Source organism: Eumetopias jubatus, unplaced genomic scaffold (assembly GCF_037043125.1).
Source record: "Eumetopias jubatus isolate StellerSeaLion01/CBP00866 unplaced genomic scaffold, mEumJub1_p1.0 scaffold_13, whole genome shotgun sequence".
NCBI classification, from domain to species: domain Eukaryota; kingdom Metazoa; phylum Chordata; class Mammalia; order Carnivora; family Otariidae; genus Eumetopias; species Eumetopias jubatus.
Window position 1 is genome coordinate 45,941,329 of NW_028274819.1, and position 21,465 is coordinate 45,962,793.

Sequence of the window (21,465 nt, forward strand, 5' to 3'; positions counted from 1 at the left end):
GGTCGGTGCTCTGACTCTAAGCCCGTGTTCTTCTCCCTATAGCACCCTGCTTCCCTGAAACACACCAGCCCTCTGCAAATTAAAATCCCCCAAGCTGGGATGCACACAGAACACCTCCAAAGGCAGTCCTATCCCAGGAACAAAGAGAAGAATGAGGAGGTTGGGGGCAGCCTTGAGATCTATCCTTGTATCAAATGAAAGAAAGACATAGTGCCCAGCCAAGCCTCCCTTAGCTTTGCTCCAATGTGCAAATCTCTCCAGTAAACCCTGCAAATCCAGTTTTAAAACAAACACCCCCAGGTAGAGAAAGCTCCTTTTGTAATGCACATTGCTCTTCTGACCCAGGAAGACTTAAACCACAGCCCCCTCTTGCTCCTTGGCACAAACACTCAGCCACCATCTTGTTCCTGCAAGAGCTCGCCAGCCTTGGCAAATGGCTAGCAGCCACGCCAGGTGCCAAATTGGCAGTGGCCTCCCTGCTTGAAAAAAGGAGTTAACTGATGGATGAAGGGTGGGTTTAATGGGATGGACGAGTCGAATGAGTGCTGGAGACATACGAGCGGACATGATCCCTAGTTGGGTCTTTGAAAGACAAGACTCTGGTAAGAATCTAGATCCTAAATGAGAGGACCTCAATACACCCTGTGACCATTCAGGCCAAACTCTCAGGAGTATCACTGAATCTTAAAGCAAATGTCCAGCTGAGAGGGCCATTTGAAGGCACAGCCCTGGCCACATCTCCCGGAACTGGTGACCCAAGTCTGCACCCCTATAACAGGTGGTCCTCATCCGGGTTTGGATAGGTCTGTTCCCACATGGAAGGGATTATCCCTGGATCCTCAGAATTGGAGTGTAGGGCTCTAGGGCAGGAATAGAGACATGCTGCCTGCCTCAAGTTTGCCAAGGACTAAACAGCAGTTTCCAAGTGCATTTTCCTTCCTCAGCTTTCCCTGAATGGAGGTGAGCTTGGGCCCCTGGGCAATGAGAGCAGCCCATCATTGGCTGGGCAGAAGCACTGCAGCCTCAGGCTCTCTTCAGGGGAGAGGCTCCCAGAGCTCCCTTAGGACTGAATGAAGTTTGTCACCAGGTTGTCACAGACTTTAAGCAGCAGCCAATTCTCTCTTCAGAGGAGGCTGTCACCCTGCCAGATTCCGCATGCACAAAACCCAGTGTTGAATGGGTTGTGGGGTGGGGTCCAGGAGAGGGAGGGAAACTGGTGGTGGGGGATGGGGAGACTGCAGGGCCAGTGGCAATATCCTCTCTGAGACTGCTTGCCCCTGGAAACTCACCACTCAGTCCTGTCTACAACGGCTTCACACTGAGATCTGGAGGGTGCTGGGAATGTTGAGTCCAGACTAGGTCCTTTTTACAGAGAGACTAAGGCACAAAGAGGGTCAGTGACTTGCCCACTGTCCCAGGGTGGCCCTAAGAGCTCTCCACTTGTTCCCGGCCCCACTGGGAGAGGCGCATCAGCCTGTAATTCATCAGCCCAATTACACCATCACCTGATGGCCAAGGCTGGCTAAGGAGACGGGATAAGAAAAAGAGGTGGTGACTGTTCTACCACAACCTGGTAGAATAAAGAGTCAAGCTATGGGCGGGAGGGGGGGAGTAGAGGGCCTGGGATTGCTCAGCCCAAAGCCCACCGCATTTGCAGCTCTTGATGCACCTGGGTGCAGAGCTCCCCGTGGCTATAGCCTGTGAGCTGGTGCGTCTGACAAGGCCTCCCATTCATGCCTGGCCGCTGTGGTACAGAGAACCCTGTGCCGGGGGCCAGGAGGCCTGGGGACTGGTCTCCTTGCACCTTTGTGTTCCTATCTGTGGCTCTACTCCTGCTCAGTTCTCTTTCCCAGGAACAACAGCCCCCACTAAAACTGCATTTCACATTGCTACCCTTCCCCAGCACGCTAGCTCCCTACTATAATTTTTCCATAGGAGGTACTATCTTGTCTTTTGATGTATTATATAATTCACCTATATATTACATTATTGTTGATTGTTCATTTCTACCCACTAGAATACAAGCCTCATCAGGGGAGGAATGTAACTCCAGACCACTGATGCACATCCCAAGAGTCCAAAGTGCCTGACACTGAGCCGTCTGTGGTCTAATAAATGTTTGTTGAATGGCTGAATGTTCACTTGCTGGCTCGCTTCATGAGTGACATTGGTTAAAACCTGCTTGAGGAGCCCAATGGAGGAGAAGCCGAGGGCCTCAGTGGAGCATGATGATGATGGAGCAATGCCTCCTGACAAGAAGTGTCTCTGTCAGATCCTGGTGGCCCACACATGCCTGCACAGATTGCCTCTTGCCAGTACCTAGAGCTCAAACACCTACTGGAAACCAAGTCAGGGACCTTGGGAAGTGTGGGGGCTTTTCTTGCCCCAGCTCTGCCCTCAAGCCAGGCCACGCTGAGCATGAAAGAAAGGCAGAGGCTAGAGGGGATGTGGACCAGGGCCAGCCGGAGGGGCTGGGCAGGAGAGAAGCACAGTGTGGGCCCAGCTGCCCAGCCAGGAGCACCAGCGGCTGCCTGTCTGTGCCCAGGCACCCTGGCCCCTTCTCGTCCTGTCAAGGGCGCCATAACAGGAAGCACCCCCCCAGGGGAGGCTCCTCTCCCGAGCTGGGCAAAAAGGCTGCTCTGGAGCTTTGGTGAGGATGATGAGAAAAATGCCAGTCCCCACCCAGACAGCTGCTATCACATGAGCCAGGGATCACTCTCGTGCTGATGAGAAAATACAGAAGCCCAGATAGGTCAGGAGGCATGAGGCCAAATGGCTGACCAGTGGCTGACCTGGAACAAGATGCCGGGCATCCTGGCCATGGCTGTCTTCGGTGGAGCTGCAGATCAGAGGTGTCTGTGCTTCTCTGGGCCACCTCCTACTGCCCTTCTGGGGATGCTTCACACCCTTACTGGGGATGGTGGAGGGGGTGGGGCTGATAATATTCCTCGCTCCTTTCTTAGAGACCCTACCTGCACCCTTCTCCCCACAGGAGTGGGGGTCCCAACTACAAACCAAGAGGCAGCTCCTAATTTTCCACTAAGGCAACAGCAGATTGCTGGTTTGTGCTTCAGCCTAACAGCATGGAAGCAAATGAGCAGTAACTGTGATGGGGGACATCTAGCTTTCCGCACCAAGGTAAGCCTGGGGAAGCGAGACAGACCAGGTGTGTTTGGAGGAGCACGGTTTGCGAGGAAGAGACCAAAACCCACTTCCCTCTCCCACCGCAGCCTGCTAGTGTTCTCAGCATACTTGGTAACAGGAGGACAATGGAAACCATGAAAAGTGCTCCAGAACCCCAATTTAAAAATTGTTCAAGGGTTGCATCTTGTTAAAGTTAGCTTCCCACCTCCTCCCTTCCTCTGAGCCAACCTCTGCACTGCTAACTGAGTCATCCTTCTCGAATACAGAGCCGTGGCTTCAGCAGCTCTAAGAGAGCAGAATAAAACTCCTTAACATGAAGAGCGGGCTGACTTCCACCCTCACCCTCCACACTGCCATAAATACTTTTATTCCCAAAGCAAGCTGCACCAGAATCTGCTTTCTGTTCACACAAACCTTGTCTGCCTTCCTTTGCACATGCTAGACCTTTCTAGAACCATTGCCCTTCCCCTTCCATGGAACCCTTGACACTTGGTTCCCATATTGCCTCTTGTGTGAATCCTTTCCAGGTTTCTCCCCTCTGGGTTCCTATAAACTTGCCCTTTATGTCCCTCAGAATTAAGGGGCAGTACTGAAAAGTGGTAGGTTCGCCATGTGAGACTGCTGTTCGGTTAGGTCAAAGACAGCCAAAGACTGGCAATCTCCTCCAGTTCAAGGCTAACGTGCTGTTTGTCCTCAGAACTGGAGTGAGAGGGCTGTGCCACCGTCCTCCTTGTGTCAGCATCTGGCACATGGTGGTGTATGGTGGGTGCCCAATTAACGCTTGCTGGATGAGCAGCACGGTTGGACACGTTTTTGTGTGTCTCCTGGCCCGCTTGGTTGCTTGCTCCAACACAGAAACAACCGAATCCAGGACTGCTGGAAAGGATCTTACACATTTTCATCGCAGCCAAAGCAAGCTCCAGATGCTTGTCTGCGCAGGTCAAGCAGAGCATGAGAACATCTCAGAACGTGCAGGGAGTGGGGGCAGCTAACTGTTCAGGACGACTACCTTTCTGGTAGGAGAAACAGAGTCAGCAGTCGATGGAGAGGAAGCAGCAGCGGGATCGGGAGACGGAAGGCAGGAGGGAGAAGCCGGAGGGTGAGCGAGAGACAGGCCTTTAGAAAGTAGTTTATTCTGCACAGAACAGAAACAGAGCAAACGGTGATGGTCCCTGGCAAGTGCACAGTGAGGCTCGCCTCCACCGTGCAGCCCCATGCCTACACGTTCGGGGAGGGGAAAAGAAATCCAGGGCTGTGTCTCAGGACAGAAGAGAAGCCTCTGTCTTGGGAGCCCAGGAGGACCGTCTGGCTCCCGGATACACTGCATTCTGCCACAGCTATCCCGGCTCCCTCATCACAGCGAAGTAGCCGGGGCAGACCCGCCCTGTTGCCATGTACGTCTGCTGCAGACTACCAGAGCTAACTCCTGATGCTCTCGCTCTGGAGCTTGGTGTGAAGTAGAAGCTGCAAACTGAGGGAAGGAGAACCCCGGGCCACTGTGGGGCAGACGGCCACGGCAGGTGCCTCTACAGCCCCCTGGGACCCAGATATGAACTCGCTGCAAAACTTCCTTCCCATGACAACGACTCAGCCCAGTAGCACAGGACACAGGTCTGGAGGAGACCGAGTGAAAGCAGCAGAGGAGTTATGTTCTAGAGCTCAGGCTGTCTGCAAGCAAGGGTGCCCCTTGCACACACACACACGGACTGTGGCACCTCATTATCAACTCTTCCCTCTCCTTGCCACGCACTCCCTCTTCATTTCAGCAAGTTTCTAGGTCAGTCCCTGCCATTCTGAGGCAAAGCCACTCCGTTTGGCTGATGCTGCTGTTTGGAAAAGCAGAGCACGGGTTAGAGCCTATGGCTGGCTCGTCATTCAGGATTTCCCTGGTCAGGGCCACGGGGAGATCTCTCCATTGTGCCTCAAAACACCATGGTTTCACTTTAAGACACTGGGATGTGATGCCTGCAAGGACCAGCTTTCCTTCTTTGTGTTCCCTCTTAGGGAGCTCAGTGCCTACTCAGGCCCATCTAGGCTCTAACAGCATACGTTTCTGCTCGTCACATTTTCCTTGGACCTGAGCCTACATTGCTACCTTGGTCTTCCCTTTGTCATGACTGATCTAGTATTTTTGCATCTGCTCATTTGAGTCTTTTTTAGATGCCAGCCCAAATCCCTTAGTGGCTTGAAAAGTCAATAGCCCCTCCTGCCGGAAAAGGAGGAGGGAGGAGGAAATGAAGCTCCGGAGATGGATTCGTGGCCACTTTGCTAGATGTGCAACATCTGGGTTCCTGGGGGCTCTGAAAGCCCCATGTTTACCTGCGGGAAATCCCCGTGTCCAAACATGGAGGCAAGGTGAGCCGCCTTCTCCTTAATGTTCTTTTTGTGAAATTCCCTGTTGGCCAAGTTCTGAGCCCTCTTCTGCTGGTAGGGCGAGAGAGGAGAAAGAGAGAGAGCAACAGTGACAGAGCCGATGGTGGTTGCCTCCAGGAGAGTGGCAGAATGGGATAGGAGACAGGAACCCACCCGGGGCAGAGGAGGGAAGGAGGGAAGGAAGGCACCCCAAACACAGGCAGAGGCAGGGCCACGAGCGGGCTTTCACCTGCAGAATCTTGTCCTCCACTTGCTGCAGCCGCCGCAGCACCCCAGAAAGCGCCAGAGCTCCCTGGCAGGCGGGAGGCCGGCCAGCAGGGGCTTCAGGCCCACCCAGCTGCAGGTCAGACTTGGCTCTGGCTCTCCAGGGCCTGCTTGGGCACCCGCCGCCAGGAGACACTTGCTTCAGCTCTCGGAGCACGTGCCCCGTCACAACCACCGAGGGGAACTGGGAGAGAAGGAAAGTCAAGCTTCCTTCCCGACTGTGGCCCATTCATACACCCCCTGCCGTGAGCCCTCCCCAGGAGGACCAGGGACCAAGGGCGCAGCAGGGGCCACTGCGAGTCAGACTCCCCCCGCTAACCTCAGGTCCTGACTTTCCGCCACCTGCCATCCTCATTAGTGATACACGGTCTCGGGCCTCACCCCAGACCCACCGGGTCAAAACCTGCACAAGCCCGGTCTCGGTCCTATAACTGCATAGGGAAGTCACCTAGGGCACTTAGAAAAAGTCACCCGAGTTTGGGCCCAACCCCCGGAGAGTCTGTTTTAACTGGTCCGGGGGTGGGTACCAGATGGTGATATTTTTTAAAAAGCTCTCTAGGTGATTCTTCTATGCACACAGGCCTAACATCACCGAAATATATCCTCACTGACTTCGCTCAACCTCCACCACGGGAGCAACACCAACCTCCTACTGCTGGCTAGACATTTCTGAACAGTGTGCTCAGGAATAGTGATTCTGTTCAAATTCCAAACCCAGAGATGCTCGCTGGACAAAGCCTCAGGCCCTGGCTGCCTCCCGGCCCCGGGCGAGTCCTCGTCTGCTTGGGCACCAGGAGATGGCTTCACAGCACCCCGGCCTTACCCCTTCCGTGGTGTGCAGCCAACTGGCCACCTGAGCTCATTTCACCATCCCTGCCACTTGTCCTTCTATTTAGAAATCTCCTATCCAAGTGGTCTGCAAATAAAGCTAAGTGTCCCGTAGCGTCCCCCAAATGCCCCATGTGGTGCAGCCTGTTTTACCCCAAGCAAATAAAACACCAAGAGCATAGCAGTTGGGCAGACGATGCTCCAGACTGGCACATACTTCAAGAGGCTGCAGACCTGGTTATTCTTACCTATAAGGATGGTCACCTCAAGTTGTGTCTGCCTTCCCAGAGAAGCTACAGTCAGCCCTACCTGGGGCACACAGAGAGCCACGGACCCCACCCCTCTGGATCAAAGTCCCCTCTGACTTCACCAAGACAGGGTCCACTGGAAGGAGCCCTACCTGCCTTTTCAGAGGAGGTGACGGGCTGGGTGTGGGCTCCTCTGGCCTAGGGCAGCGAGAGTTAACAGGTGGGTCAGAGGAAGTGCGCAGGACAGGCTTACCCATCCCTGAGACACGGCATTCCTGGGAGGATGAAGGTGAGTCCGAAATAGCAGCCACAGGAAACATGAAGGAAAAGGTGAGTCAGACACTTGGAGGGAGGAGAGGAAGAGAGGCAGGCAGAGAGAGTTTGCAAGTGCAGAGACAGCACTGGGCTGAGCTCCCACGAGCCAGGCCCAGAGGGGAAACTTGAACCCCGGTTCTCTGTCCAGGGGAACATCAAGTCCTGGAGTCCCCTTCTCTTGGACAACGTGTAAATCCCAGGGAGGCCTTGCTTTTGGCTCAGACCTGGGGCACCGGGCCTGCACCACGAGAGCCTATGCCAAGCCCAGGTGGCCAGGCCTGGAGTCCTCCTGGAAATGGCAAAGTCTCCTGCACACAAGATGACAGGGATGCTACATTCCTTCTGATGGAAGAGAACCCTCGACTGACACCTGGGGACTTCTAGGGGCCCAGCCTCCAGAAGGGGCAATTGAGAAAAAAATCACAAGTCTCAGGACGATGGCCCTCTTCTCACAAAACTTGGCTTCCTGGGGAAGGCCAGTTTGTCCGGGAGGGGCAGGTCCCCCATCAAGACCAGGTAGACATTTATGATGACTGCCTATAACGTTAATTAACCAAGAGTCTGTCCTCCTCCTGAGAGGAGCCTAATTCTGTTATACGACAGGTGTTCTCCAAAAAAAAAAAAACAAAACCAAACCCCTTGTCCCAAGCTTTTGTAATGTGACGGTGGCATCCCAAAGGAATTCAGGGGAGCAAAATGAACCCCACAGCGCAGACCCTGGAGTCAAGTCTGAGAGCAATCAGCTTGGTGTCAAGCCTGCCCCACGGCACTCTGCCTCCTTTAGCCGCCCAGCCGCCCTGCTCGGACACCACAGCCTTGCCGCCTGACCCAAGGGAATGCGGAGGAGCGGACGTCACAGAACACTTGGAGGTTGGTTCCCATGGAGCTGAGAGCCGTGACTTAGTTTTCCCTGGGGTGCACAGGTTTTCTCACTCTGGACTTAACTCCCAGGCAGCCAGCATCTCTAAAACTCCCTTACGCTGTACCATCTCAAAGATGGCTGCAAATCAAGTCATGGTTACAAGGCAAAACCAAATTCTGGATTTCTTCTCCAGGGCAGAACAGGCATCAGCCAGCTATGGTCATCAGGCCGAAGCCAGCCTGCTGCGTGTTTCGGTAATTTAAGTTTTATTAGCACGCAGCTACGGTCCTGCCTATGGTCGCTTTCACACTTCAACGGCAGAGATGAGCAGTTGCAGAGAGAGAGGAGGCTCCCGAAGCCTCAAATCTTTGCTATGGCCTAAATGTGCTACCTGGTCCTTCCTGGAAAAGTCTGCTGACTCCTGATCTAGAAGGAGCCCCCGTCTCCCCTGAGCAAGGCCTGGCTGGCATACCTGAAATCCACCACTAGCCTGCACGTTTCTGCTGGCTTCTCAGCAGGTGTTGGTCACCAGGAAGGCAGGTCCAGTGAGCATCTGATGGGACTCACCTGCCTCAGGAGCGAGGGGTTCCGAGAGCTCTCCTCGAACTTGGCCAGCAGCTGACTTGCCATGGACTTGACCTTGTTCTGGCCTCCCCCTTCTCTCCCGCTGCCGCCCTCTGGACTGCAGCGCAGGCTGCGGCTGGGATAGGCTGAAGGCTGCAAAGGCCAAACGAGCACATTGGTTACTGTGAACCCAGATATCAGGAAGGGGCCCGGGGACTTGGGACACCGGACCAGTTTTCTGAAGGAGGACATCAGGGTTTGAGGATGGGAGGCAGGAGCAGCAGGTGATGCCCATTGAAACGATGCTCACATCTTCCCAAAGGATGGGCACACCCACTTGGGAGCCAGACAGGGTTTGAAAACAGCCTCTTTCACCTCCCAGCGCAGTGACCTTGGCAATTTACTTCATTTCTCTGAAGTTTCCTCATCTATAAAATGGAAGCCTAGTCCACTTCACCTGGTTGTTGCAGAAGTCAAATACAACAATGAAGCGATCAGCAAAACAGTTTTCCAAATACCCATGTGGCTGCGAGAGGTGAAGAGTAGGGCGGATGAAGAAAGCAAGAGGGGTGTCAGGCAAGGCACAGGCTTTGGGCTTCTTTCTCCTCTCTCCTCTGCGCCCCACTGCCAGCTTCAACCAGCCCTGCTCTGTGGTCACTATCTTTTAAAAAAAAAAAAAAAAACAACTTTTCATCTGGAAAGAATTTTAGACTTACAGAAAAGTTACACAGAGAGTTCCTGCATATGCCTCACCCAGATGCACCCAATGTTAGCATCTAGAATAACTGTGGTACTGTTACCGAAACTAAGCAATGAACACCGGCATGATTCTACTAAGCTAGAGACTTGATTCGGACTACCCCAGCTTCCCACCGATGTCCTTTGGGTTCCAGGACACGAGTCCAGGTCCCACATGGCATTTAGCCATGTCTCCTCCATCTCCCTCCTCTGTAACACTTTCTCCATCTTTCTTTGCCTTTCATGACCTTGACAATTTTGAAGGACACTGGTCAGCTATTTTGTACAGAGTCCCTCAGGCTGGGTCGGTCTGATGTTTTCTCATGGTCAGACTAGGGTTATGGGTTTTGAAGAAGATGCCTCAAAGTTCAGAAGTGCTTGGGTCCATCAACGTGACTGTTGACTGGTGAGGGGCTGGTTGTGGTCACTTGACTGTGCTGTTTTATAAAATGGAGTTCCACGTGAGCCTTCTTTAGCTCATCTGCTAAAAAATAAAACTTGGACAGCTACCAGCATTCACTGATTCAATGTCTGCTCTCCTTACCAAAGGACCTGCTCCCATAGGCCTCAGCAGCAAATGCCACCATTGTATCAGGTCGGCAGTGTGCTTTCCCAAGGAGGCACTGCATCTCCCTCACAGGAACAGATGTTCTCAAGACAACGAAGATATGTTCACTTAGAAAAGTCATGGGAAGAGGCAAGCTATGGCCAACTGATTTTTTTTTTTTAAAGATTCCCTAAGAGGGGCAGCCCCAGGGGAAACCGTGTATGCGTAGCCACTCCCGAGTGTTGGACAAACACAGACCAAAGTGTCACTCCCCACTTCGAAGTGCAGAATGTAACTCTGCATATCGATATAAGCTTGAGTGGAAGAGGGTAGGTTTACTGGAGTGGTCACTGTTTGCTCAAGGCCAAAGTTGGCCAGGACAGTGGGTCATGCAGACCAGCACTTCTCAGATACTAATCACTGAGGGGCTCTTTCAGAGGCAGATTCAGATTAGTCCATAGTCTGGGGGCCTGACCCTGCATCTCTATCCAGCTGCTAGGTGATGCTGATGCTGTTGGTTCCCAGCCCACACTTTGAGAAGCAAGAATTTGGAAAGAATTATTGCTTAGTGAAACCTGACTTTAGTAAAACAGTTGGCTCAGGTCAGCCTAGAAACATCTCAGAAGGGGCAGGTGCAACCGATTTCAATTCCCACACTCTGACTCCTGTGTTGTCAGCAACAGAGAGCACAAACACTCCCTCAAAGAAGCCACGGATGAAAGGCAGGAGCAGGTTTCCACCTGAGACATCATGCATCACAGGGAAACCTCTAGGGAGGAGGCACGGGCAGATCACAGGCACTTAAAATGAGAGCCAACACCCCATAACTGGGAAAGTGGGAGGTCTCCCCCCACCCTGTTTCTCAGCCTCCGCTTGCTCCTTTCAACTATCTCCCTATTCACTGGCTTCTTGCTCACACTAGCACCAAGAGATGGAGAAGTGACTGCTCTTGAAGGGATCAAAGAAGTTCTAGAAAAGCTTTGGACAAAGGTGATTTGAACTCATCAGATAAAACATATTTCTGCACATTTTAAGACGTGAACTGAACTCCAGGGTTCCGTTATCAGAGCACCCCTTTGCCCCTTCCAGAAAATGGGGTAAACAACAGGCAGCTTCCCGACCCACCCAGGTCGGGCCTTGTAGCTCTATTTGTTATAAAGTTCACTGTTTTGAGACCCCGTGTCTGGAGAGAGATTGGTGCTTCATTTTGACCAAGTAGCCTGTAATTTTCTGCTTTCACCAGAAGGTGGCACTTGTGGGCACCAGGCCATTTGCCTAAAAGACAAGTGCAGAAAACGAAAGGTAGAAACTATGGCTAGGGGACAGGAGGGGCTGCCGGTGCCTGGTCACTACTCTCTGCTAATAGTGATGCTGTGTGGATTAGCACAGGTGCCTGAGAGCATGCTCGGCACATTATATACGTTCTCCTATTTAATCTTTAAAAATCCTGCAAAAAGTTGCCTACACATGCCTTTCACAGACGTGAGCCACAGTCTGGGAGGCTCCATTTCTCCAGGTGACATGGCTAGGAAGCAGCAGAGAGAGGACCAGAGCCCAATGGTTTCTCCATCAAGCGAAGCTTGGAACCGAGCGGCTCACAAGAGAGGAAAGGAGGAAGGGCCAGCGCTGTGGCCACTGGCTATCAGGCAACCAGCCTTTGTTTAATTTTTTTTTTTTTAAGATTTTTATTTATTTATTTGACAGAGAGAAACACAGCGAGAGAGGGAACACAAGCAGGGGGAGTGGGAGAGGGAGAAGCAGGCTTCCCGCGGAGCAGGGAGCCCGATGCGGGGCTCGATCCCAGGACCTTGGGATCATGACCTGAGCCGAAGGCAGACGCTTAACGACTGAGCCACCCAGGCGCCCCACCAGCCTTTGTTTAAACAGACACCGTGCACACGAACCTCATCCAGGTTGTTGAAGCCTTTCCGCCTCCGTTTGTTCATGTCGCTGTCTTCAGTCTGGGTGTCCACCTGCAGCAGCCAAGAAAGAGTAGTGAGCTCAGGGCCAGCAAGGTCTGCAGTTCCACCAACCGCCCTGAGGCCATGGGGCAGACCCTGCACCAGCCTTCGGGGATGCCACCCTGCCCGCCAACAGGTGCCATCCCAGGAGACAGATGGACACACATCACCCTGCACTGTGACAAATGTGATCACAGAGTTCTGTTCAGAAGAGGGAGCCTTCCTAACCGGGGTGGGGGGTGGGAGGGGGAGGAGAGGGGTTCTGTCAGAGGGGTGGGAATCACATCCCCAAAGAGCATTCTGAAACATCCCAAAGCACAAAGAATCCCCGTGACACGGGCGGGGCAGGGACTGTCTCTGTGGTCGATGTGATTGACCCTGGGCTCCAAGCAGTCACAGCCCGGCCTGCTGATGCCCCTTGGCATGCTGCCATAAGGAGACCCCCTCCTGCAAGGAGATGCCACTGTTCACCTCACAGGCAGGGATTCTTGGGGCTCAGAGCAGCTGTCCAGGGATTTGAAGGCAAATTACACCTGCCATTCGGTCACCATTGCAAATGCCAGTAAATGATATTTTATCAACTTCAAGGGAGCATCAGGTATGGTCTGGAAACTATGGTGATCATACAGCAATGTGTTCCCAGGACCATTTTTTTTTTTTGGTTTTGTTTTTTTTTTAAGACTTTACTTATTTGACAGAGAGAGAGAGACAGCGAGAGAGGGAACACAAGCAGGGGGAGTGGGAGAGGGAGAAGCAGGCCTCCCGCCGAGCAGGGAGCCCGATGCGGGGCTCGATCCCAGGACCTTGGAATCATGACCTGAGCCGAAGGCAGACACTTAACGACTGAGCCACCCAGGTGCCCCAGGACCGTTTTGATTTGTTTCCCCAGCAGAATTATTTATAGTGCTCCCTTCCATTCTCAAAAGCATCCCGGTTAGACAATAAATTGCATGGATGCCCTACCAATAAGCCCTTCCAGCTCACTTTCTGCTGCCTGAATCTGAACACTGAAGTCTGGAGAACCCCACTCTACACAAGTCCACTGCAGCGACCCTGCAAGGGACCAAAGGGCACACGCATTGTCAGTCTTGTCTCCTGCGGGAGGATGGGCAGGGCTGCACAGATGGAGTGAGGCTGTGGGCTAGGCTAGGGACAGGCGGCTGGACTCAGCGCCACCCCTGTGCCCTGCCAGGTGAGTCTATCCTGACCCTGGGGTTAGACCAGTCTACCTACCCATGTCCAGTATTTCTGTCATGAGCATCTTTGCTGCAGACAGCTTTGCTTCAAGCCCCTTTGCCACAAGAGTTTTTACCACGGAACTCATTGGATATAAAGCAATTTTGCCATAACAGATACAAAGATAATGGGCTAACAGTTTGGTTTCATCAGGTGATTGACAGCTTGGTTTCATTTCTCCTCTGGCACCGTGCTCCCGTTTTTATATTATATAAATCTTAGCCCTCATAATGGTCTATACAGTGGTGCAGAGTTTTGAACTCGCATTTCCCATAGAACTTTGGGATGTCTATTGACGGACACGTGACAAAATGCCAAGTGGAAACAATATGTGGAAGGTGTTCACAATGCAATATAAAGTTGAGTCACAAATACGCATCCTTGTATTTAGAAATGGATACCTCCCTCTTTTTTTTTTTTTTTTTGAGAGAGAGAGAGAGAGAGTGGGGGCAGGAGAGGAAGAGAGAATCTTAAGCAGGCTCCACGCCCAGCATGGAGCCCAAAGCGGGGCTTAACCTCAAGACCCTGAGATTATGATCTGAGCTGAAATCAAGAGTCAGACACTTAACCGACTGAGCCACGCAGGCGCCCCTGGATACCTCTCTTAATGAAGGAAGAAAGTTTAGTGAAAAAAGAATATGTGTAATGTCGAACATGGAGATGAATCAGTGAGCAAAAAATGTATAATAATATGAACCAAAGACCGTGAAGACAAGTGCTTAGGTACAATCTTAGGTACGAAATGAAACCAGCTGTTTGCACAGTGTTGCCATGAATCTACGCTACTTATTCTGAAGGATTCAAATCTTTTGTATTTCACAATAGTCTTTTTAATTTTGTTATTTGTTTTTCATGTTTCATATGTCCTTTTTAATGAATGCCCATCATTTGTTTCTTGTGCTTTTCTTGTTTACAGCACAATTGCCTTAGGGCTGATTAGTTACAGAGCAAAAATGCTTGCAGCAAAGATGCTTATGGCAAGACTTCCCGGACCCTACTACCACCGGTCTCCAGCTGGGGCCTTCTCCATATGGCCAGCCCCCTGAGGGCCATGGAACCCCTACCCCCAAGCCTCCTACACACTCAGGCCCTCCAGGGCAGGCCAGCTTACATCCCAGCCTTTGTTCCACTGAGCAGGCAGAGGGAAGGGCTACTGACCATCTCTCCCCCTGAACCCAGGAGTACAGCCCAATCTGCCCCACCCCTCCTACCCCTGCTGCGCCGCAGGGATTCTTTTACCTCTCACCTGTTCTGCAGTAAGAACTCAGAGCCCCCAGCACCCATGACTATGTGCCCACTTGCTCCCAGCGGAAAGCACCTGCTTCCCCTGTTTCTGTTTTCCCATCACCCCTGACCCTTCCCACACTTACCAGCACCTTTGATATTTTTAAAGACAAGATCCACCATAGTTTAGGCATCGATATTTGTTCAAAAATTTGACCCTTCCCTTGTTCAGGCAGCACAAAACAACAGATCAAAGGGCCCTGCCCTCCCTTTAACATTTTTCTCAGCTTCTAATAAATCATTATTCTGTGAATGGAAATGATTTCAACCCAAATGCTTGGGCAAACACCAAGAGAAATAGATGACCTTATTTGCAACAATGTTGGGTCTTAGAGGCGCAGGCCATCTGGGTCCCCAGCTCCATCGCCTGTGAATGGCTTGCTGGCCGAGACAGGGGCCTGAGAAAGTACAGGATGTCCTACCCAACAAGAACACTGCATGCATAATCTTAGGGGTTTCTGTTGTTTTGTTGTGGTGGTTGTTTCCACCGTACATGAAGACTTGGCTTTTCTCTCAAAGAGCTACACCTCTTACTCTCTCTCTTGCATTCAACAGCTTGGGACTTGACTGTTCCAACTTCAGAGCCAAGTAGATCCAAACCCAGTAGGTTAGCCACAGGCTCACAAGAAGCGCTCCTGAGAGGGAGTGTGTCCAGCACCTGAGAAGACCCCAGATCCTTCAGGGGAAAAAAAGAAGTAGGTGGGGCAACCTCCACTCCTCTGATTCAACCTGACCCATAGAAAAAAAATGCAGTCTATATGAAAAGGTTGGCAACACACATACCCAAATGGTCTCTACTCTTCCTTACACATTTCTCATGGAAGCGCTTATTCTCAACTAAAGAGTTAGGTTAAAACAGAAAGGTGGAGAAAACTCAAACCTAGGGATTTACCTAATTTTTTCTTATCTGTATATCTCTATCTGCAAGCCAATGTTGCCTTAGTACCCCCATCTCCTTGGACTCTATTTTGCTCTACAAAGAATGGAGTACAAGGAGGAAGAAAATACTTATGGTGACCAGCAAGAGAGAGAGAGAGAGAGAGAGCATGAGAATACACAAACAGCTCACTTTCTTTTGCTCTTAATTTTTTCCTGCCTTTCCCCCTAAGAACACTTTCTTATCATGATTTCCCAATGATCTGAAAGAGTCCATACACCAGATGGCATTTTCCCCCCCAGAGGGCATTTATTAAACTAATTGGTATCTCCATTAAAAAAAAAAAAAGATAAGTATTTGCTAATCTGAGTATTTATTTGATCAGTACAAGATAACCATGTCCCCATAAAGCCCAACCTCCTATGATTTTAGCCCAAAGGAAACAACCTTTATATTTAACTAGTTAGTTTAGCCTAACCCTGGAGAAATTTGGATCTGGGGCATAGAAAGAGAGACCGGCCACTGCAGGCAACGGCCTGGTTGAGTAGGGAGGCAGCGGTGATATTTAGGCCAATGACACTGGCAAGAGAACTCTTCTCTTCTTCAGTAACAGACTAGTAAGGAGTCATGAGTTCGAATTCTGACATGACTTACTTCCCAGCTGTGTGACCTTAGGAAAATCACCTAACTTCCCTGACTGCAGTTTCCTTATCTATTATTTCCTCACCTAGATATCCTATCCAGCGCACAAATTGTTGTAAGGATTAACAAAGTCATGTTCATAAAACACTTCTTATAAGGCGCTATATACATGTTACACACTGTTACTTAGGTTAATGCTAGTTAACAGAATTAGAAAACCTGAATTCTAGTTCTGACTTTGACTTTCCACCTACAGGCAGGACATCACGATTTAATCTCCCCACAGCCAACATTCCCCTTCTCTAAAACTGGGCTGAGAACACATGCCCAGCCTTCCTCCAAAGCGAACACAAGGAGCAAATGAGATATATATGAAACTGCTTTGTACGCCGTAAGGTGCCGCACTGATCATGGTTGCAGTGGAGAACCAAGCGCCCAATCCCACTAGCTTGACTCATTTTCTCAGGAAACAGGCATCTGCGTTGAATTGGTACTCCTAAGGGATAGGCGCGCTCATCTGGGGAGCCCTTCCCACTTGGCCGGGCAGGTGCTCAGACCTGCAGCACCCATCTGTTCACGTGCTCTTCACAGCGACATGACGCAATGCAGTGTTGATGTGACTGCAACCACTTTGCAGACAAGCAAAGGAACCACCTTCGGAGCGGTTCAAGCATGTGCCAAATCCTCAGCAGACCTACATACATATTCATCTGCCTGGCTTCTAATGTACTCCCATTGTGTAAGTCAGCTCAGAATGGCCGGATGTGCGGCACAGATGGCAGAAGAGAGACCAGCCTGCCAACCACGGGGGCCAGAGGGGCAGCTCAGAGGCCCTGTGCTCTCAACTATCGGGGACTTCCTTCACGTCTGCGAACTGAGAAGCACTAGAGACCTAGTGGGGAGCTCTGGCTGCTGGGTGGGGGTTCTGTGAGAGCAGCTGGGGAAGAGGAGAGGAATTCAGACATTCCCCCTAGAAGGGCAGCATCCTTGGGCAGGGTCCTTGCTTGTCTTGTTCTCTGCTCTACCCCCAGCACCGAGAGGAGAACCCAGCATCAGATATGCACCGGGCCAGTCTGAATGGAAGAAACGCTTCCTTACCTCATGCGCCTGGCTCTTTGGAAAGTGTTCGTGTGGGAGGGGTGAGGAGAGCTGGGCGGGCACCCTGACTGCTGAGACCGGACACCCACACCAGCCAGGTTCTGTGAACTCCACTGTCCCGGGAAGAGTGCTGGAGGGGAGCCTGCATCACCATCAGCCAGCTGAGAGGATAAACACCCTGGGGCCACCACCCGGACCCCTGGGATTGGCTTCTCACGGACAAGCGACACCTCTGTGTTGTGTTGTCTTGAAGGAGTGGGCTCAGACTAGAGAAAACAAACATCAGGTGCCCTGAGTGTGTCCATAGTGTCCTGTCTGTGATGACTGCAGTGGCCATAAATCCAGGCACGACCCACATGTCATAGGTCTAGGAGGGGACACGTGGGAGGACAGAGACCATGTAGGTATGTTCAGATATCGCCTGAGGTCCATCGTAACAGGGGGTCTGGAGTCCCCAGTAATTTTCCCATGCCACAGGCTTTTGTGCGAATGCTTTTAGGATCAGAGGCAGATCTTCAGGAGCAGACCTGCAGATCGATGGGAAAGTTGCCTTCTCTAAAAGTAAACAAGGTCCTTGGTAGAGGAAAAGTCTTCTATTTTGCCTGAAGCTGATCAGTTTTGCTGGGATTTGGATGCTATCTGGGGTTAGGGATGAGACAACAATTTAACACCAACCATGAAAACCAGGAAAGAGAGATTTTTAAGGCTGGCTCAGTAGAGAAAAATGGACCCTCTCCACATTAAGATGCCATGTTGTGAACAAACATGGGCTTCTCAATTCCCACATCAAATGCTCCTCTGAGAGTTAGTGAGGGCATAGGGAGGGTCAGAGAGGGCTGGGGAAAGGGGGTGAGGTTGAACACAGACACATCTGTGTGTCCAGACACCGTGTGCTACGGCGTACTCACGTGGGCATGGCTGAGCCTGCGTCTCTAGTCCATCGGGGCACATGAACGAGGGTGCTGAGGGCTGTGTGCCTACCTGTGCTGCCATCTTCTGGATAAAACCATGGTGGAGCCTCGATGTGTGTGCAGTTTTCAGAGTGTCCTGTGCACACATCCTCCACTCCCATTCTGGGGAAAACTGGAGTGGACTCAGTTCTCTTTGCTTGTGAGAAATGTCAAGACCAAAGAGCATTGCAAATAGGTTCCCCAAACCAAAGAGTATGCAGACACAAGAAGACCCGTGGTTGCTGGGGAGGAGGTACTCTGTGTGTGGTCCGGTCGCTGCAGACTTTGAGTGGTGGACTGGGGTATTTCGGTGATAAGGCAGAATGTGACCCAGCGGCCTTTACTAACTTGCCAACCCGCCCAGAGGGAGCATTCAATCACAAATAATGCCCATGCCAAGCACTTACTTCAATGACCTAATCTTTCTACCTATCCAAACAGCAGGGCAAATCCTAGACACAAATGGAGCTGGGGTGGGGGGGACTGGACCCCTCTCAGGATGGGCAGCCCCTAGGCACACCCTGGGGGGCAACTGGACATGGTTCAAACTCGGCCAGGGCCGGGCCAGACAGAGCCTGCCCATGCCCCCTGAATTTTCTAGCAGAGCCAGTGGGAAGTGGAGTGAGGACCTATCAGCCCTTGGAGGGCCTGGCTGGCCTTGCCAACCATTCCCATCACGGGACCTGGGGCTGGCCAGACTGTTATCATTCCGTCATTCTGTAAACAGAGGTGTGGCAAGTGAAAGGTTTAAGCATTCCTCTCCAGTTCCCAGTTGTGGGCTAAGTGGTGGGAGAAAGCAGGTGGATGGAGAAAGACCTTAAATGTTTGGCTCAGACAGTTTTCAGAAAGCCTGCCCTGGCTTGCTTAGATGGGGAAGCCCGAAGTGCGGATGTTTAGAGGGACAATAGCTGGGCTGGGGTGGAACGAGCCTGTGACTGGTCTCCAGAAGATGACTTCCACTCAGTGGGACATGTGGTAGGCCACGCAGCCCTCCCATGGAGCCGCTGAACGGAGCAGCCTAGGAAGCAGAGGGGGACAGAGCGGCTGGGTGCAGCTCAGCCCCTTCGCCGCTCTGCTGAAAACCCCCGCAGACCTGCACATCCTCCTTCCCTGGCCCTGGCCTTGCTGGCCCGGTCCCTCCTATAGACAGGGCGTGGTAGAGCAGTGCATGCCCGCTCCTGGAGTTAGCCCAAAGGCTACAACGCTCCAGGGAGTGCAGACCTCAGTGGAAGAAGTGACTACTGCTCACACAGCCAAGGGAAAGACAGGAGGCTACGTGGCCCCAGCCCCACCCTGGGCAGAGGGGCTGGCAGGCCAGGTGTGACTGACCACACATAGGAGACTGTCGGCCACCTAGAGAGTCTAAGACACACACACAGAGGCCTGCCGCCCTGTGGAGAGAGGCAAGCTTTGTATGAGGACTTGCCACCTCACGTATCTGTGCCTCCATTTTTTTGATCTGTAAAATGAGCACAGTACGTAGGATAACTTGCATCATACCTACCATAGACATGCCACCATTCAAATGAAGTTACAACGCCTCATTAGCTTCACAGTTCCCAAACTGTGTACCAAGGCACCCCATGCCCCCCCCCCCCCACAGTGAGCTTGCAGAGGAGCCGTACAATACTTTAAATTCTCCAGGGAAACATGGTGAAGTCTGTTATACACCTTGGAAAATACCCCTACCAAGTTATTTGGACTCAACTACTTAGTAAACAGAACTTTTAGATATTTCTTTTGATCTAGGGGGACACTGTGATAAAAATCACTGAGACACTAAGGGTGCTGTTAAGTCAGGAAAGTTTGGGAACCTCTTTCAGCTCTGAGCTCCTCAAAGGCATACCTTATTCACCTCTGTGTATTTGCTCCTCTCATCAGAAACAAACAAAAAATGGGCGATTGGGTGGCTCAGTCAGTTAAGCGTCCGATTCTTGATTTTGGCTCAGGTCATGATCTCAGGGTGGTGAGATCAAGCCCCGTATCGGCTTCCACAGTCAGTGTGGAGCCTACTCAGGCTTTTCTCTCTCCCTCCCTCTGCCCCTCCTCCCCTGCTATCTCTCTCTCTTAAAAAAAAAATTAGAAAAACAAACAAAAAAATTCAGCCCTAAAGTTGGCAACACCTGTGGAAGGAAGGGAGTGAGGGAGGGCAGGGGGAAAGGGGAAAGGGGAAAGGGGAAAGGAAAGGAAAGGAAAGGGAAGGGAAAGGAAGGAAATTAATGGAACAGAATGTATAAATGTAGCAGCACCATACACTCTGCCACTAACAGCCATGGCATAACCGATCTAAACTGCTTAACAAGTGAGAAATCATCTCCACCCTCCTCTTAGGAGGCAGGGCTAATCTGATTTACTTAAAAAAATACTCAGCGGCATGACCTCTCAGTTCTGTGCCATGCCCCTCCTGTAACCAGTTCATGTCACCGAAGCCAGCCACACGGCGCCGGGAGACTTCCAGCAGCACTGGGTCACTAAACAGCGCTTTACTCATGTCTCCCGTGGGCACTCGATCTGGGTCATTTATCAGCGTTAATAGACCGAAGGCATGACATTCTCCCTTCCCCTTGCCCCATCCGTGGCCAAACTTACCCGTGGAGTCCTCTTTCTTGGAAATGTGAGGTTGAGATAGTTATGAGAAATGGAGGATTTGGCCAAGCTGAGGTCCGCATTTTCTCCATAGTTTTTGCCCCAAGAATCTGTTAGGAAATAAAAATATGACAGAGATCAGACCCTGCCACCACTACCCTGGGGCTCAGGGGGCGTCATGGTTACAAGGTCCCTCCAAATAATTCCTTCCCCCTCAACTAAAGATGTAAATGGGCTGGGTAGGGGGCTGATGCAGCTCTAACCAGTGACCTCCCAGTCACGGGGGCAGACCTTTGGCCTCACGTGGCACCTGCCACACACATCCACTCACACACACAGGTCCACCCCGGTTTGGCCTCAAAGTGAGAGGGAAGGCAGGGGGCCAGCCTCAGAAGAGAAGACACCAGTGTGGAGAGTAACCAGAAATGGGCACAGGGCAGAGATGGCCCAAGGGCACAGCAAAGCCTGTCCCAAAGCAGGGCCTTACCCACAGGCCTCAGCGGGGTGCCTCGGAAGAGCTCGTAGAACTTGGAGAGGTACATGACCATGCTGAGGCGGTCGGGCTCCTGGGCTGACGCCATCTCCTTGCCTGTGGTCACTGGGGGGATGCCAAACTCGCGCTCGGCCACGTCAAATGCCAGTTGGTTGTTCTCCACAGCGTCATCTTCATTCAGAGAGTCAAAGTTGCTGGAGAACCAGAACAACGCAAAATTCAGGGACAGGAGACAGAGGTGTGAAAAGCTGAACCAATTTACCTGTAAGGAGCACTGTGGGCAACATTCTGCTGGGTCTTGCCAGCTGGGGAGAGGTGAGGGAGCCGCTGGCTCCTGCCCCCAATCACCCCAGCCCCCTGCTGCCCACCCCACCCCACTGCCCCCCCACCCACTACTGCCCAGGGAGGCTCCTCCTCACTTGGGGTAGGGACCAAATCAGATTTAGGCCATGACA

General features: G+C 51.8%; 1 protein-coding gene across 5 annotated transcripts in view; it reads right to left on the bottom strand.

The window, feature by feature from the left end:
* MICAL2 (microtubule associated monooxygenase, calponin and LIM domain containing 2) overlaps positions 1-21,465 on the bottom strand; it is a 221,529-nt gene that overhangs the window by 90,487 nt on the left and 109,577 nt on the right. For 4 of the 5 annotated variants that reach the window (XM_028116797.2, XM_028116796.2, XM_028116801.2 and 1 more), the window contains exons 14-17: positions 21,005-21,204; positions 20,521-20,627; positions 11,788-11,856; positions 8,602-8,751 (exon numbers count right to left, since the gene is read on the bottom strand). In XM_028116797.2, the coding sequence (XP_027972598.2) occupies positions 8,602-8,751; positions 11,788-11,856; positions 20,521-20,627; positions 21,005-21,204 (526 nt within the window). Of the gene's footprint in view, positions 1-4,153; positions 4,280-5,463; positions 5,566-5,746; positions 5,966-7,009; positions 7,133-8,601; positions 8,752-11,787; positions 11,857-20,520; positions 20,628-21,004; positions 21,205-21,465 lie in introns of all 5 variants that reach the window. The other variant, XM_088018025.1, reaches the window with a different exon arrangement.